The sequence below is a fragment of the Etheostoma cragini genome, chromosome 20, assembly GCF_013103735.1.
Source record: "Etheostoma cragini isolate CJK2018 chromosome 20, CSU_Ecrag_1.0, whole genome shotgun sequence".
Lineage (NCBI taxonomy): Eukaryota > Metazoa > Chordata > Actinopteri > Perciformes > Percidae > Etheostoma > Etheostoma cragini.
In genome coordinates, this window is record NC_048426.1 from 6,801,735 (window position 1) to 6,819,600 (window position 17,866).

At 39.1% G+C, this 17,866-nt stretch overlaps 3 protein-coding genes across 10 annotated transcripts in view; 2 read left to right on the plus strand and 1 right to left on the minus strand.

Moving 5' to 3' along the window:
- slc18b1 (solute carrier family 18 member B1) overlaps positions 1–17,562 on the plus strand; it is a 22,449-nt gene extending 4,887 nt beyond the window's left edge. For 2 of the 7 annotated variants that reach the window (XM_034857905.1, XM_034857906.1), the window contains exons 10-14: positions 703–798; positions 895–969; positions 1,126–1,219; positions 1,941–1,990; positions 2,565–3,228. In XM_034857905.1, the coding sequence (XP_034713796.1) occupies positions 703–798; positions 895–969; positions 1,126–1,219; positions 1,941–1,990; positions 2,565–2,619 (370 nt within the window). In that variant the 3' untranslated portion in view covers positions 2,620–3,228. Of the gene's footprint in view, positions 1–702; positions 799–894; positions 1,054–1,125; positions 1,991–2,564; positions 3,229–17,551 lie in introns of those variants that run through there. The other 5 variants (XR_004654791.1, XR_004654793.1, XR_004654792.1 and 2 more) reach the window with 4 other exon arrangements.
- Positions 3,579–16,528, minus strand: ahi1 (Abelson helper integration site 1). 2 transcript variants are annotated; one of them, XM_034857900.1, is made up of 27 exons: positions 16,430–16,528; positions 15,948–16,026; positions 15,239–15,357; positions 14,498–15,078; positions 14,291–14,382; positions 13,989–14,175; positions 13,461–13,653; positions 13,283–13,378; positions 13,008–13,193; positions 12,645–12,797; positions 11,844–11,976; positions 11,500–11,623; positions 10,318–10,547; positions 9,653–9,759; positions 9,428–9,546; positions 8,404–8,534; positions 8,156–8,296; positions 7,794–7,984; positions 7,654–7,699; positions 7,496–7,548; positions 6,962–7,079; positions 6,581–6,639; positions 5,729–5,794; positions 5,481–5,643; positions 5,307–5,386; positions 4,400–4,488; positions 3,579–4,213 (listed from the first exon to the last, which is right to left on the minus strand). In XM_034857900.1, exons 2-27 carry the CDS (start codon positions 15,955–15,957, stop codon positions 4,033–4,035), a joined length of 3,648 nt encoding a protein of 1,215 aa, XP_034713791.1. In that variant the 5' UTR covers positions 15,958–16,026; positions 16,430–16,528; the 3' UTR covers positions 3,579–4,032. The 2 variants fall into 2 exon arrangements, with proteins under 2 accessions (XP_034713791.1, XP_034713792.1); XM_034857901.1 differs by having other exon boundaries at positions 15,239–15,360; positions 15,951–16,026; positions 16,430–16,527.
- Positions 16,826–17,866, plus strand: part of ankar (ankyrin and armadillo repeat containing) — a 4,544-nt gene continuing 3,503 nt past the window's right edge. Inside the window, exons 1-2 of the mRNA XM_034857904.1 lie at positions 16,826–17,089; positions 17,414–17,530. Coding sequence (XP_034713795.1) covers positions 16,882–17,089; positions 17,414–17,530 — 325 coding nt within the window. The 5' untranslated portion in view covers positions 16,826–16,881. The remainder of the gene's footprint in view (positions 17,090–17,413; positions 17,531–17,866) is intronic.

Consider the following 17,866-nt stretch of genomic DNA (forward strand, 5'->3'; position numbering starts at 1 on the left):
ACACACACACACAGTAGTACAATCTAGCCAATCCTCCCAACCCCACCCCCCTGCTACCCAGGAATTCCATGACCAAATAAACCAACAGTAGTCCGGGACAAAGGAATTCATTAACTGAGATAGTTTCCTCTATGATGATCTCCCCTGAAATAACCAACACAACATATATTTTAGTAAACAAAGAATTTTCATTTAGAATATTATGTATAGTACATGTATGATTTGTACGCAAACTACATTAAATTAAAAATTAATTATTTATAATTAAACACTGCTTTTCTCAGGGTCTCTTTGACCAGCAGATAATATTTTGTGTTGTTGACGTTATTTAATCGAACAGCAGAAAGCTCCAGCGGCGCAATATCCCGGCGAGAAGAGAAATGTTCCCTCTAATATGATCTGTTTATGTAATATCTTACAGCCTGCAGCCTTTAATTTTGGCTTAGCAGAAAGACTGGAAACAAGGGGAAACAACGTGTGTGCGTGTGTGCGTGTGTGCGTGTGTGCGTGTGTGCGTGTGTGTGTGTCAAACAGGATAGCCTGTAATTGTAACTTACATAAAAGAGTTGAGTACTACATAAATGAGTTGAGTACTTCCTCCAACAAACACTAACCGTAAGTATTGTGTTGCTGCCTTAACATTCAAGATTCCCATAGGTTAACGATACTAACTTGTATGTTTTTCTGTGTTTACATGTGCAGTAATCTGTGGTTGCTGATCATCATGCTTGGTGTAATCGGGTTTTCTCTGGGCGTAACTGCAATCCCAACATTCCCTGAGATCATCACATGTGCAAAGTGAGTGGCTTCACATGTCGTGCTACTACATTCATTTGTATGTACGTGTACAGTACATACAATGCAAAGTGAAACATTATTTTCTTTCCTTTGTAGTGAACAAGGATATGAAGAAGGATTAAGCACTCTTGGAATGGTGTCTGGACTGTTTGGGGCAGTTTGGTCCATGGGGTAAATCCCAAAGCCATGTGTTTGTCAGTAGCCGTCTGAATCTAGAAAAAAAACAGCATAGATATAAAATCAATTGTCTCACTGGTTGGTACTTATTTCCTGCCCTTTTGATTTTTACTGTTTTGATTTTAAAATGTAATTATTTTTTTTTTAAAGGATGTTTTATGGCCCAATTGTGGGTGGCCTTATTACGCAACATCTGAGCTTCGAGTGGGCAGCTGCAGTCCAAGGAGGCTTGGCGCTGTTGGGTGTAAGTATCAGTTTGTGCACTATTCACATGAAAAAAGGACACATGAAGCTATCACTTGCTGGTATTTTGGCATTAAGGTCTGGGCCATATGATGATATTGTCAAAATGCTATAAAAAATTGTCTAGTGTATCTATTGATTTTATCCCGACGTTAAAAAACAAACAGCTGAGCTCTATTTCAGCTAAATTTATGTCATTTGGACAAAGCTTTATGTTGGTATCCTTGAATATTATGTTAATTTTGCACTCTGTGCTTTTCATTTGTCAAATATTTAAATTGGCAGTATTCACAAATAAGCTTTACCATGTTGGTATTTCATATAGACTATTTATTTATTTATTTATTTATTTATTTAATGAATTACCATAAAACATGCTATATTGTGATGTATTTCGTAGAATGACATATATCCTGATAGAAGATTCCGGCCATATTGCCCAGCCCTGTTAGCATTGTTATTGTGTTCTTGTGTTTTGAAAGAGCCCAGTTAACAGTTTTATGGCCATGTTATAAAGAATAAAGGATTAGTTTCTCGTGCAGTCAGCCTGGGGACAAAGTCAGTGTTGAATGTCAGTGTGACAAGACGGGAGGAGACTCTGAAAGTTCTGCTTAACTTGTTTGGGGTTAAACACACCACGACGATGGATAGAGAAAGAAGCGTGTGATTCTCTTTTTTTTGGCAGTTACTCACATGAAACTCAATGACCACACTGTTCTCAGGCCCTTTTCCTCGCTGTGTATTACCTGAGTCGTCTCCAGCAACATCGAAGGTAATCATTAACCTCCAAATGAAGATAATCACATTTATGTCAGATACTAATCCTCGTGTTGTCTTCTCCCCGACCTAGATTTTTAAAATGATCTTATCACTTTTTCGACATTTGTCAACTTTTTCTGAGCCTTTTGACATTTTTGTGGCTTTTAAAGATTTCTTTTTACATTTGTCACTTTTTTGACATTTTTGTCACTATGTTTGACATTTCTTCACATTTAATTCACTTTTATTGACATTTTTGTCTTGTTTTTTTCAATGTTCAATTTTTAAAATAAAATAATAACAACAACAAAAAACTCCAAATGCTATAAAATTGACCAAAAGAAACACAAATTCAATGAAAGTAGTGAACTGATTATTTATTCAACTTGTGAGGAGCATTGTTGGGAACCATCCACGTTACTTTTTTGGAAAATGTATTTGAAAGAAACCCAAATTTGTGATATTTTTGGAAAGGGGTCAAATTTGACCCAAAGACAACAGGAGACTTAGTTAGACTAGTTAGACTTAAGTTGTGCAGTTTCCAAGAACATGCTGGGGCTAATACTCACTTTTATGTTTAAATGCAGCGTTCGAGTAGATAGTCAACGGACAGATGAAAGGACTCCTCTCCTGACTGAATGAAGCCCTCAGCAACATGTGGAAGGACGCCATACCGTACAAAACATGCTCTAAATGTCTCAGCTGCTCTGGGCATCAGCTTCCAAGTTACACAAATGGTTCCATTGTTATTATTACCAAGAGCTTTTTAAGTTATGTTTTTGGTGTGGCAGGGACTGTGATGCTTTCTACTTAGATCATGGGAATATTGCCCTCAAAGACAAAAAACAAAGCAGTACGAACTTTAAGATTGTACAAATTAAATAGATTATTTCACATTGTAAATGATTTTGAGTGAATATAGTCAACCACTGGAAAGTCCAGACAAGCTAAATGTGCCTTTTGTTCTAAAGCTCTGCTGTATTAATGATCTTAGTTTTCTACGTCACATGAACCGACTTTCATGTTGAAGTTACACAAGTTAAGAGCTGCTGACCACATTCATGGCAACATGAAGGGAACAAGCACCATCATAGTGAGCCTCATAACATTCAGTATCATTTATCGTAACAAGGAGCATTGTCATGTTTCCTTCCAGTTAGTGATTTTGTATGTTGTGCCTTCTTTTCCGACTCCAGTTTGAAGATGTTTGCACCGATTTATTTTGCACTAAATAGACAGTAAATATATGAAAGAAAAACACCCACCTGTGTGTTCACTCACTCTATCCACCACATGTCTGGGTACAGTTGGTAAAATGGCATGAAGTCAACGTGACCTGACATCATACACTGTCACACCGTCACGTACAATGCCTGCTTATATTTTGACAGACAAAATGACATAAGGGTACCCAGTTGTCATTAGTCATTAGGTGTTTTTTAATTCCCAGGTGTTACCCCAAAACACAATCTAACTTGATGAATTCACACATTAATTTATAGGTAACTCAAATATTTCTTTAAAATTATAGCAACAAGCAGAATACTTGATACCTGATTCTGCATCGTTTCAGGTCTGTTCCAAAAATGAAACGCATACCATACATAATCAAAATAGCCCTTAAGCATATTTATTCAAACATTTTAAAATTTAAAAGTTTGACTTTAGATATGATTTATAGAAAGAGCTTAACAAAACATTTGGAAATAAATAATCTATTTTTATATACTGTAGCTGTGAGGATGTCGCATATAAACAAATGTATCTATTACAGGCTAAGAAAATAAAACAATATTTAGAATATAATTAGAAATTAGTAAAAATGTACACATACACATTCTTTATGCAAAGAATTTTTTTTGTGGACAAATCTTTATACTTCATTTATCAATCTGCATCACGTACAAAATAGGACATTTTGACTGTTCAAATATGTACAAACGGTAAAAATTTCTACACACCTGCAGAGTTTACTGCCATTACAAAAATCCCTTTTTATGAAAACAAAATAAAGGTGAAAGCACTCTAGTTGAAAACAGTCAATGTGCCCTAAGCTTATGTATCAGGCTGGAAGGCACCATTAGCCCGGCCTGTAGGTCTCGTGGGGAGAGGTCTGTCTGTGGATCTGCCTCTCCTCCTGGTGCTCAGCGACTCGGAAGCATCTGCGTCCGAAAAAGTGGCTCGATGTGAAGATACAGGGACTCGTGGCTTTTTCACCTTCTTTTTCCTTCTGGCTCTGCAGGAAAATAATCATTCACAATTAGGATTTGGTATTTTGAAACCGCAATATAACATGTCAGTTATGCCTGTTGTCATGTCTAATTTTGTTTAAGAAAGCCAACACTTGGAGCCCCATGCAGTGTTTGTTAACCATGACCCTGTGAATGTATTCAGGAGGATTTAAGCACAGTCCGCTTCTCACCTGGCATCAGTCAACTCAGGTTCTGTGTCCGAAAAGGTCGGCTCAGAAAGAAACCTCAGTTCCCCAGAAGAACTAATTGCAGCAGTTACCTTGGAAAAGTAAGGAAAGAGATGAGATAAAAGAAAATGAAAATCCATCTTAAATCTAGGCCACAATTAAAATGCACATAATATTCTAAATGCAAATCCCTAAAAAGTATACATTTAAGTGATGATTTTTCCCCAAATCCCCAAGTATTCCACTTGTAGGCTGATTAGTGGCTGATGATTTGACATAGTTTTGACTTCTTTTTAGGCTGAGCATGATCGTTGTTCAACTCAATGTGTCATATGGATGATATGACACATTGAGTTGAAGACAAGACGGACACCACCTGCTTTGTCTCCATGATTCAATTTTAAAGAAAAAGTAAATTCTAAAGGCCTTGAGAAAGGTACTTGTGACAGGAACATCAACTCCTTTTAAATGTTTCAATCCAGAGCCGATAAGTGTGTGCAAGAATTGACTTGTTGTCAGAATCAGAATTCCACTGTAGCTCAGGAAACCATCAAGAGGAGGCACATGCACATGGCCCATGCACACATGGATAATAATAAATAAACACAAAAACTCTAACATAAATGGAGAAAATGACTACAGCCATGCTCAAAGCTCTGTGAGGTTTTCCTTTGGCACAGCGGTGCTTTAGCAGTGAGTTGTGAACAAGGATGTTTGATGGTCAAAACAAAGACTAAGGAGTATCACTTTACCAAACAGAAAAATATGCACCATAGACATAAGAGAGAGAAGACATGCATATGGAGTACAAGAAAGGTATTCCCCTGTTACAGCCACACCATTTCACCTTTTAGGTAAAATAAATAAATATACAAATCCAGGTCAGACGCCACTGTATTATTCTCCTTACCCTGGTTGGTGTTGACCTCTCAACTGTCCCCTCAGACAAGGCTGCATGTGCCTCTACAGACACCTCTTCATTGAAATCTCCTACAATGTAAAATAAAACAGCATCTTGCACCACATTTGGACTTTTCATGGACCTTATCCACTAGGTGTATCACAAGACATTCAATTCACTTACCCTGATCTGCTATATAAGAAGCTAGAAAATATCCCTGCTGCCCATTGGCCAGACGCCCAAACCACCAGTTGTCATTGTCTTTGTACAGCACTTGGATGACATCACCGCGCCGTATGGTCAGTTCATCAGACCGATTGGCTCTGTAGTCATAGAGAGAGACCACCTGGAAGAGGAACACAGAGGTGGAGGGGTTGAATGTGAGAGGGGAAAGGTTGCATGCGAGGCTTGCAGCTAGAGTGGATACTTACTACTTGTTGAACGGGGGCGGAATCTGTTTCCACACTGATGCCTGAAGAAATGTGGTCAGGAAGGCTCTGATGAAGAAAAAGAACACTTTTAGTAATAGCAACTTTAGAGGACATACTGTATAGTCTTGCATTGCCAGACCTATCTCCACAGCGCTGTGGAGTAAGGTCTGGCTACACCACACAAACCTTAACGGATAGAAGAAAAAAACAATCACAATTGTCTTTGCAGCACTAAGCTCCGGACAGTGGCTCTGCAAAATAGTCTCGGGAAGGAACTTGATTTGGTGGAACATTAGTAACCCGCAAAATAAAACGCCACACACAATATTAAATGAAGTTAACTGTTCACACAATACAGTAACGTGAGCTATTTAAATTAGCTGAACACAAGGTTAAACATAGTGTGCTCTTACAGTGTATCACTGCGTGTACTTTGACCGCAGCAATCCCCACCAACCGGTCCCAAAATGTCCCAGTTTCCAATTGCCATTCCGAATGGCATAAACATATTCTTTGTAAAGCTTTACAATCATTCCCAGCAGGAACCAAGCAGGCATGCCCCATTGCACGGTCAACATTTTCATTTACAGAGTGTAGCTTGCTAGCTCGAAGTTTGTCGTTTCCTGAAGTAAACACACAGAGTGTGCAAGGTGAGGGACATTCTTTTAGGCAATTATCCTGGAAATGTACTTCCGTTGATCCAGACTAGTGGACATATGATCTTCGGCAGACCCCATTAGCAGTTACAGGAATCTTGCAGTAATGTGTGGTTAAGATTTGGTTGACAAAGAAAAAAACCAAAAAGACACATTAAAAGTATTACATGACGACATACACTATGAACAGCCTTACCGTCTGTAGCCTGAAAGACGATGCTCCTTTTAGATGCTGACCAACTGGACTGAACCCGCCTGAAATTAGAAGAAAAAAAAGGCAGAAATTAAAGATAAATATTTAACCTGGGACTGCTACACAATCCAGTGATTTGTGTTTACAGAATTCACTCACGTACACAAGTAAAAATCACAAGCGGCCCATCTTTGTCTCTGTGTATGGTGTACATGCTTCAGGAGACTCTAGACCACAATGCTAGAATCATTTGGTCTTGGTCACCACGTGCTGTACTTTGCACAGCTCTAATCTCGGAAAATATTTGACCTCACAGAGTGGCAGTAAAGCCATTCATTGGTTAAAGACAAATAACAGTGTGATTAAGTGTAACAAGCCACTCACGGTTTTGGGTGCTCAGAGCTGCCTGAGGAATTAGCTGCTCCGCTAGAGAACCAGACAGCTGCAGCTTGGAGTGCGGCGACAGGAGAGACGGAGGTGGTAACGAAGCATTTAATCCCGTCTGAAAAGAAAAAAGCTCAACATAAGTTGTCTCGTTTATTTCAAAATAGCAGTGATTTAATAAGTATTCAGGTAGACCTGCTTAGGTCTCCTAATGCATATTATGGTCAAGATGAAATAAAACTTTAAATATAATACACAATACATTATTGCTGCCAGCAGAATTCCCTGGGTTAACAAACGGCCCAGAGGACAGTCAATGCACTTCTGTGACGCTGTGCTAATCAAGATTTGAGTGAATCATTAAAAACAGTCTATAACTTTCTAGACTTGTTTCTGTGGTGTGTTCCTTTCTCAGCACTTGAGACGAAATCCCAAGAACAAGCTGGTTTAGACCATAGACTGTATATAAGGAGGGTTTAGAAAGCGGTTACAGGTTACATCACCTTTACAAAAGAGCACTAATCAGAAACTCACTGTGCCAGAATCTGTTGTGAACCTCCTCCCTGAGTGAGAAAGACCCATTTTGTCTGCAAACCAAACACAAAAAAGCAGAATATGTTCCATGTAAATAAAGGGACAGCAGTGTTGTAAAAAAAAAAAAAAACAGTTCAAATCTGAAACACATACAGTACCTTGCTCATACATGTATCCAGAAGTTGAAGACCTCAAATGTGGGTCCTAAAATTGATTTCAGAAAGGGAGTTTTGGTGTTTATTGAATTTCTGTATTTCTCTATATACTAATTTTAGAGTAACATAAGAGCAATATTTACAAGTACTGAATCCAGTTGCTTCTTAACACACTGCATTTTGAATGCAAGTCTTGATGCTTGTGCAAACTGATCCATGGCTGAAGCAGCAGACATCCTGTCCAGTCCTGGGTCAGGTGTGTTTCTGGTGGTTCTGGGGTCTGTAGATATGGATCTGCTTGCAGCTTTTATATTGTGAACCTCCAGCTGGGAAACTGTGTGATACAGCATGATAGTCTAATGGCAGTTTGTATTTGAATGCTTTGTATGTATCAACCAAACCAAATAGCTCCGCTGACTGAAATAACACCTAGATATGAAAACTAAGTGAGTAGAGTTAATTAGCGATTCAGGGGCTGCATCCACACCCAAAGAAGCAAACAAACCTCTGTGATCGTAGAGGTACACATGGACAGGCTGGCTCTGACCGAAGGCGCTGAAAGCAACCATGTTTTCGTGGGGGTGGAAGGACACGCTGTGGAGAGCAGTGGAGTAACCAAGCTCAGAGTAGACGGCAACTTGGTCACCTGAGAAGACAGAACAACGGACAGTTGGAGTGACTAGGCAGAATACTTCTAAACTGACAGAAAAATAAGCCATAAAACAAAATAAATTAAGGAGATAAATGTGTCACCTGTGTCAGTATTCCAGACATATGCCATCCCATCTTCGCTACCAGAGAAGATTAAGTTCCCGCATGGCGTGAAAGTGCTATAGATTCTCTCTCTGTAGTTTGTGGCTCCGGTGTACTTCTTCACAGCCAGGCTGAAAAGGGCAGACACATAGTTGAAAAGATGGATCATGGATATTTTTGAGTTTCAACAAAGACTGTATGTTTTTGGACTGTAAATATAAATATTTTCTTTGCAACACAATGTGTTTCATACATTTTTTAGATGATACTTCCCACTGAGATAAAAAAGTCCCATCTGTAATTTAGAGAAACAGTGACTATGGTTTAAAGTGAGACTTAAGACACCAGCTCATTTTGTCTGCATTTAAGTTATGAATGGTGACATTATTTGGTTTCAGCAGCTCTAAAACAAGTGTATGTATTCTATCTAACCCAGAAATTAAGTGTACCTGAAATGTAGTAATAATAAGTCAAGCTACATAATCTAACTTCTAGCTGCTCTGTGCTGTCAACTTTGTGAAATATTGTATAATGTGTTGGTAATACTTGACTTAATAACCCCAACCAGTTGTCAGACACCGCCTACCAAGAGCCTGGGTCTATCCAATGTTTCTGCCTAAAAGGAAGTTTTTCCGCGCCACTGTCGCACTGTTGCTTGCTCTGGAGGAGACTACTAGAAGTGTTGGGTCCTTGTAAATTATGGAGAGTGGTCTAGAACAACTCTAACTTTAAAGTGTCTCGAGATAACTCTTGTTATGAATTGATACTATAAATAAAATTGAATTGAATTAATACTGGTGCTTTACCAGGGCAAATACATTAAGAGAATGCCATTACTTAAAATGGCATTCTCTTCGCTAAGATCACCACCAAAAAAATCAGTAAGCCTCTTTTTGCACTGGGTAAGTGAAGTGGCTACACAGCAAACCCCTAAACCTGCAGCGACACTCAAAAATCAGAACAGAGGTCACGGTTTCCTGTAATTACAGATGGTTCTTTTTAGGTTATGTCTCCTCTTATTTACATTCTCAAGTCCATCATCCGCAAGACACTGTCTTTGGCATGGATGAGCAGGCACCGTCCATTTGGATGGAGCTGCAGCATGTTGATGGGGACACCTCGGAGGTCACTCTCATCTAATTTCTGCCAATACAAAAAGAGCTTAGATTCACATTTCTTTACAATTTTGATCTACTGCCCAAGCAGACAAATCTAAAGTATACTGTATGTACAATATCCTCTCTTGTACCTTCTCTATACACCAGCGATGACATGGCGGATGCCGCTTGCTGTCGTTTATTGTAGTTTTCCACACAAGGATTAGGCCTGTATTGTCAGCAGAGAACATTCTCCTTCCTAATTACAACAAATACAATGAAAGGAACATCAGTTATGAGAAGGCACAAGTAGAACATTCTTCATCTCCTTACAAAAGAAGCCAACCGTCACATTTCATAAACACAGAGAGCACCACAATTTGATTTACAATAGGCAGAAATAGTATAAATACTTAATATAAAGTCCCTCAGAAATGTACTAAAAGGCACACAAGCATGCTCACATACAAAGTGTTTCAAGGGGTGTCTGTATGTGTGTGTTTTTTCCCTTCCTTTAAATGCCACTGCCTGTGGATTTTGTTTAGGACTATGAATTGTGTAATAAAATCCATCTTGGTGGTCAACTGACATTAAAAAAAAAATAGTTCAACAGCTAAGGCAAGACATGTGCAAGTTTCATGCATAAAGACTTTAATCAAGGCCCATCAACGTGCTATTTTATGTAACATTATGTAACACACTTCAGGGAATAATTCTTTGCATTCATTCCTAACTTGTGCAGGGTTGTGGGCCAATCCCTGCATGCACTGGGTGGCACACAACATGGACAGGTCACCAGTTTATGAAAACACAATACCTTCAGAGTCAAAACAAACTGAGTTGATGAAACTGCCGTGACCCTCAAACTCCTGCAGCAGCTGGCCATTCACATCATCGACATCAAGCCTCCACACTCGTACCAGAGAGTCGTAACCCCCGGTTACCACCAGGTTCTGGGCTGTGGGGTGGTACTGAGCACAGTACACAAAGGATGGATGAGGGAGCACCTTCTGGGCTGTTATCTGAAGCCTCTCCACGTTCCACTCTCTGAAGGAGGAGGCCAAGAAAAAATTAAATAATGCAAACAATTCGTTATAAAATAAAGTCTGTTCTTTAAATAAGACTCTGGAGTCAGACAATCACAACAGCCCAAAACATGCGGTGTCACTGGTAACATAAAGACAAAGTGAGCTACTACGAAGGGTGCTTACTCCCCCTAGAGGTGCTACAGCAAACAGTTGTTACAGCAATTCTAGTCTGGATCAAGTATATTTCCAGGAAAAACGTCTGCTCCGCTCCGGATGTCAGGCTTTGCCCTTCTGCTTCTGCTCTCTGTGTGTTGATGTTCTTAAATCCCTTCGCTTTGGGAATCAACAACAACCTTTGAAGTTCGCACTAAGAAGCTAGGAGCTGAAAAAGGCCAGTTCTAAAGAAAATCTGGATTGTGCAATAAAGCAGACCTGCTTGGTTCTTGTTAATCATTATCAAAGAATGCGTTTCTTGCATTAACAAACTAACTGGGACATTTTGGGGCCAATTAGAGAGGATTTGCTATGGACAAAATACACAGTAATACATTGGTAAGAGCAAATTACATTTAACAATGCATCCTGCTACATTAAAAGCTCATGTTACTGTATTGTGTGAGCAGGTAACTTCATTTAATATTGTATGTGTTGTTTTATTTTGCAGGGTGCAAATGTTCAACCCGGGACCATTTTGCAGAGCCATTGTTGCTGTGTCCAGAGTTTAGCGCCGCCCAAGGCAATTGTGATTGGTTTAAAGAAATACAGACAGCCCAGAGCGGGTCTTTTTCTCCTATCCTAGAATGTGTGTATGGTGTCGCCAGACCTTACTCCACAGCACTGTGGGGGTAGGTCTGGCAATGCGAGGCTAAACTAAAACAATTCAGTCAACAGCAGTGAAATCTCACTGTGAACTTTTTCATTCAATCCTGATATATTAGTTTTTTTTTTTTATCTAAAAAACAGAAACTTACTTGACAGTTCCATCAGAGGAAGCAGACAAAAGGCTCCGATCGTCTCTGGACCAGCACAGATCATATACTATTTTGAGATGGCCACTGAAGTCAGCCAAAACCTTGCCAGAGGGAATCTCATACACTAAAATAGTAAAAGAATGGGGTCATTTTTTTAACAAAGCATTTATAAATGTTTTTGTATATGCTTGGAAGTTATAGAATACTGAGTTCCTCCCCAGAACTGGTAATGACTACTCTGTTTAAACAGAAAGTTAGGAAACCGGAGCTTTCTTCTGAGGAGTGAAGAGGAGCTTTACCAGGAAGACTTTTACACAGGCAAGTTGGCTCTAAGTGTTGCTTACCTACTACAGGACAAGAATCTCTGTCAGCACAAGCAGTAGCCAGTAACGTCCCGGCATGAGAGAAGAGCACTGTGAAGCAGCCAACATGACCACCACGGAGTGTCAGCATGGACTTGTTAGGAATCCGACAGATCTTTAACAGAGGAACACTGGTAAGGCTTGTGCAGTCAACCAAGATAGGTTCACATTTGTTAAGTCTGTGTTAAAGCACCACTAGAGAACTTTTCCCGCTTTGGTCCCCCTACAGGTTGGAAGTGGATTTGCCCATTACATTATGCAAGTTTGCCAGATCGGGTGGTGGATCTATAGTTCAAACGGACTGGACAATGGAATGTAACAGACAATTCCGTAGGGAGACCGAAGTGGGAAAAGTTCTCTAGTGTTGCTTCAAAACAACACTGACAAGCCCATATATATATATATGTATATATATATATATATATATACACAGCGCTGAAGCCTCATGTTAGCATCTCCTGAACTTTACATCCAAGTCATGTTACATCCAATCCATATCCCATTTCACATATCTGCATTATGGTTTTATATGTACTTGTCTTTTAACTTTTGTGAATAAAATTGAACTGTGTTGTTGATACAATAAACCTTACCATCCCTATACATCATGATGTATTGCATTTAAACAATCCACAAGAATGATCTGTAATTTCGCTGAACAGAGAATGTTATACCCCAAATTACCAGCTTACAAGAATGAGTAGCAAAGACTGTTACAAGTTATATTTTGCAATGATAAAGATATTATTTTCACATCAAATACTAATTCCTGATTCCACCAACCTGTCCAGGCAGCCTGCTCCATCTCAAGGCTGGCAGCTTTCTGTCCAGATGTTGTGTCAGGCTTCTCTTGGTGACCTCGTTCTGCAGGTCACTGTAGGAGGTGCTACCCCTCTCTTCCTGCAGTGCCATCATGGACCGCATACTGGGGTCAACCTGCAGAACAAAAACCATCCCAACACATCACTGAATCCACATGTGGCTTGACTTTACACCAGAATAACTAAAACAACATTATCTACAGTGTCACTATTAATATGTAACACGTCAACTATACATACCTGCAGTAGAAATGTAAGACAAAAGGATTCATTATAAAAGACAAAAAATAAAATAATAGCAGCTATTCAGCAACAACTAACTTACATGCTCAGGGAGTTTAATGCCTTTCACCGTAACATAAAGGGTGGATGCGTATTTGATTCGGGGGTACTTCCTCCACCACTCGACCACCTCAATTGTTTTTGCTTGTCTCTTTGCCCGAGGTGGAGGGAAGAAGAGCTGGAGGCGAAGTTTACTGTCGATATTCAGCACACCATTTGTGCCGACAAGCTAAAGGATACAGATAAAATTGTGAAACGAGTATTAAAAACAACAGTTAAAAAGCATTCATTCTAACTGAGCAGACTTAAATATAGTACCTTGAGGAATGCCCATGCAATCTTTCTGAATCCTTGTGTATGCTTGTCAACATCAGCGCTAGCTCTCGCCTCTTCCATGGTTATGAAGTCCAGGATCTTTACAAAACATTTAAATATAAACAATTATTTACAGCTACATTGAATTTGACCAACTATGTAGAAATAAAGTGTCTCTTACTTCAAAAAAGAGTATAACTCTGGGGCTTTCATTATTTTGCTGAACAAAGTAACCGAAGCGTTCATTGAAGATGATCTGTTCCTGCCACTCAGGGATGATGGATTTGTTCTTCTTGAAGTCAAAAGGTTGAGTCATGATGGGGAGAATGTTGTCAACGCTCTCTTGCTCATAAAATGAGGAGACTGGCCGATGGCTATGAAAAACAAACCAAACACATTTCATTTTCAAGCAAATGCATACTGAACAAATACTGAAACTGAATCCATACCGTTAGGAAGTTTGCAGTAAATGATGTTCATTCAAAACAAGATTTTTACCACCCTCTACTCTCTTTGAAATTACATGTTAACATAACTGTAGAGCATGCCTACACACCCACAAATAACTATGGTCCAAATGTTACAAGTTATGGTTACAAAGAAAGAATGTGCCTGACAATGGAAATACAATTACAATTACTAAACCAATACTGATGTAAAAACACACTGAATTAAACACTGATCTAAATGATGTATGGGTCCTTCTCACCAGTCTTCTTTCTTCACATACTGTCCAGTGCTTTCATCGACAACATGTATCTTCACCATGGGGTGTGAGATCAGTAGGTCAGTCTTGAGGCGATCTGTTCGGTGTATGTACACTCCCAGCACAAGGCTGTCATCAAATGTTGATTTCTGTGGTCCTTCTGCCTCCGTTTCACTCTCTTCTCTGACAACTGAATAATTGGAAATAAAACAAAAACAAACATGAAATCCATCAACATTGTACAGACTAGTGGATTTTTAATTCACTAATTAAAATAGTGTTCCTGACAATTAACATCCAGCTACCATGTTTTTTCTTCTTTGTCTTCTTCTTTTTTCCCTTGGATTCAGTTTCGTTGTCCACATCAGCATCCTGGTCAGCATTTTCATCTTCCTCCCTAGTGGACCAAAAAGCATTATATCTTACATCAATATGTTGTTAAAAACTGTAGCCTGTAGCGTTACTACTAAATGTAAAAAATAAAAAAATAAATCACTAGTAGATATACACACCCTACTTCCGACTGTGTGATAACAGATTTCAGCTTTTTCTTTTTTTTCTTCCCAACATCATTATTTAGCGAAACATTTTGGGAGACAGCACTCTCTTCCTCAGTCTTGGCACTTGTCTTCTTTAAAGTCCTCTGCTCTTCCTGTGCAATCTGCTGCTGGTATTCATGCAGCAGCGTGTCCTCTGCATCCTCCACCTGACTCTCTGCTTTGGTCTCTGTATCTCCTTTGCTTTTTCCCTTCTTACTTTTTCTCTTGGGCTCCTTTCCACCACCTACATCATCTGGCTCTAAAGCAATCTCAGAATTGAAAGCATCCGCATCCGGCTGGATGTAATCTGTGGTATCCTCGGGTGCAGGGGGGGAGGGAAGCTGCCTCTTACTTTTCCTCTTGCTTTTGGATGTTTGAGTGTCTTCTTGGTTTCTACTGTTGTTGATGTTAACCTTTTCCGCTGTTTCCTTCTCTCTTTGTTTATTTTTGGTGTAGCGAGGGCTGCCTTGTTCGGGTCGATATGTATTCTGGAGGATGGTCTCATCCTCCTCTATGTCCTTCTCAAGGTTGAGATTCTTTTTTAGATTCTGAAGCTAAAAGAAACAGGGGGAAGGAGTGCAAAGTTATGTCAATGTATACATATACTGTTTATACATATACTGTATATACTGTATGCCAATTCTAACTTTGCAGTGTTGAAGAAGGAGATTAACTAAAGAACCAGGTGGGATTTGAAACTTTTAGAACACATACCACAATAGTCTCCTGACTTTCCGTGTTTTTCTTCTTGAACTTTTTCTTCTCTGAATCGGAGTATTTCTTGAAGACTTCATTGAATCTTTCCCGGGTCTTTGCCCGGTCTTCACTCTCACCTGTAAAAAGGTTACGCTGTCATTACTACACTATAATTAATGGGCAAAGTGGCTGTGGACGATCAGCTACATCTATGTGATCAAAGAAGTGTGTGTTGCTGTGGTGAAGGGTGCATTTACTACTAATACTACTACTATTCAATACTGTACCTCAGTACAATCTTGATAACTGGAGTTTAAGTATTTCCATTTTACTTCTACTCCACCACATTTCAAATGTTTTTTTAATCCACTACATTTATTTACCTACATGCAAAAGAATTTCAACAAAGATTAAACTACCCAACAGTGTGTAAAATAGTTTAAATTAGCCCCCACCTCTATCAACTAGGCCTACAACATTAAAATGCTTATTTGCTTCCATTGCATATATAATAACAATAACCCACTAATATGATAAGTAAAAATATGAGCGTTTAAAAGGAGACAGTCTGCATTATAAGAGCCTTTACTTTTGATACTTTAAGTTTACTTCTGTGACGTTACAAGTTGTATTGCAGGGCGAGGCATTTTCACACTGGTAATACTAAGATTTGATTGTTTCTTCTACCACTGGTTTGTTTAACGTTAAGGTACAGCAAGAAGCTCACCAACTGGCATCCTCAGGCACCGTTATGTCTCTCATTCTAAATACAAATTAAGGGTAATCCAGGGGGGAAGTCTTTCATCCTGTAAACACAAAACAGGGATAACGTTACCGCTTGCACACAAAATCTCCGCTGGATGATCAGTTTGTAACGTGCACAATTAGTTTTATCAAGTTGGATGAAAAATGGAACAAGCCCATATTGTCTTTTTGGTTTTATCTGCTTGGCTGAGGCTAAAACCATCTTAAGAAACGTAACCATTGTTAAACGCCAACAGTTAGTTAGCTAAGCTATTGCTAAAGTTAGCTTGCTATGTGCTAACGTTAGGGTTAGCTAGCAAAAGTGGCATTGTTAACTTACTACGTGTCGTACAGTACAATTTAGCTTCGTCAACAAACGGTTTGAGCCTCAAAACAACCCGTATTCCACACAGATGGATTCAAGAGCTTGAAATGAGTTTACTAAGGGCAACTACGTGTATCTACCCTGCAGGGATTGTGCTGTCCTCCAATTTTACCAACGACGCTGCGACGGTTTCCAAGTCAACCACAACAGGGGTGAACGTGAGGGCGGAGCGTGGCGACCATGTTTGTGACGTAAAGGACAACAACAATAAATTCACCAATGAGATTTAAGCAATTCTCATGCCTAACCATGGCAATAATATGAAGTATAACAACAACTTGAAACATTTTCTTTCCAAGATTAAAATGCATCTTATTTTTTTCTTTTCTTTTCTTTCTTCTTCTTGACAATTAGAACACACAAAACTACCCACGAATAATAAATATACGTAATTCAGAGAAGGCTGTGACCCAATGCAATGTAGTAACAAAAAACTGTAATTTACCTTACTGTCACGTGACGTTCCAGAACAGTAGGCGTGTCTACGTGCAGATTGTGTGAAACCTGCAGGCGCCGTGCCTTTTTGCTGAAGATGTCGATGGCTTCTGGCTTTTGTGAAGATTGCTCCCGATTGCTTAAAGAATTTACCGTTCAGTTAAGGAAGGTTTGCAGAGAGTTTCAGCAAAAAATTATGGAAGTTTTCAGGGAACTTTCCCAATGCACCTGCTTTAGGAATACACCTGACCGGAATTTACTAAGGACGAGGATGCAAGAGTTTCCCTTTCAACACCAGCTGTATGGTAGGAACATTGCAGCCGTTCGTTTTATTTGATGTAGAAATTAGCATTGTTGTTGAGGGCAAACACACTTGGGTACACTTTATCTGTCTTTTTTTATTTGTTAGACAAATCTACCCAGTTGATAGAGATCTGCAATTTAAATTGAGAAGAGCACACAGTTACACCACCAGTGTATTTGTTACTTTTTTATTGTATCATATCATAAAAGTAGTTTATAGAACCCCTTGCGCATGGTATTTATACAATACAGATGTACAATATCAATCATTGACCAACTGAAGTTTTGGGAGACTCATTATTGTTAATCTGTTTTTTTTCTCTTAGATAATGAAACTCTACTTAATCCGGGGAGTCTACAAGCACTGAGCAGACTTGCAACTTCAGAAAACACTGATCTACAAATGTCTGCAGCCATGTATTATTTACATCTCAGTCATCATTGTGAGTAACAAACTCCAACAGATTTTTATGTTGCTTGACTATCTTCGTTATAGCAATGGCTTGCAGATCAGTGATGCATAGAATGACCCTATTGTTTGCCCTTCAGGTTTCTCATATCACTCACTGTGGAGATAAGCTCTCTAACGGGTATCATGCAAATTTTCAACTGAATTTTATTTTTTTACAGGGTTGGAACTTTGCAAATAATTTCCAGCAGGCGTGGGCTTTAGTGTCAATATGAAGCTGTCATAATAAGATTTAACTTTGAAATCCCAAAGTTTGATAGCCCTTACTATGATAAACTGATAACTACAGTAGCAATGACTCATAAAAAGT

Excerpts from the sequence above, each read along its gene's own strand:
- ahi1 (XM_034857900.1), bottom strand. Across the intron at positions 13,194-13,282 it reads TTGCATGGGCATTCCTCAAG|CTTGTCGGCACAAATGGTGT; the intron begins GTACTATATTTA and ends TGTATCCTTTAG. Across the intron at positions 7,985-8,155 it reads GTACCTCTACGATCACAGAG|TTTCCCAGCTGGAGGTTCAC; the intron begins GTTTGTTTGCTT and ends TGTATCACACAG.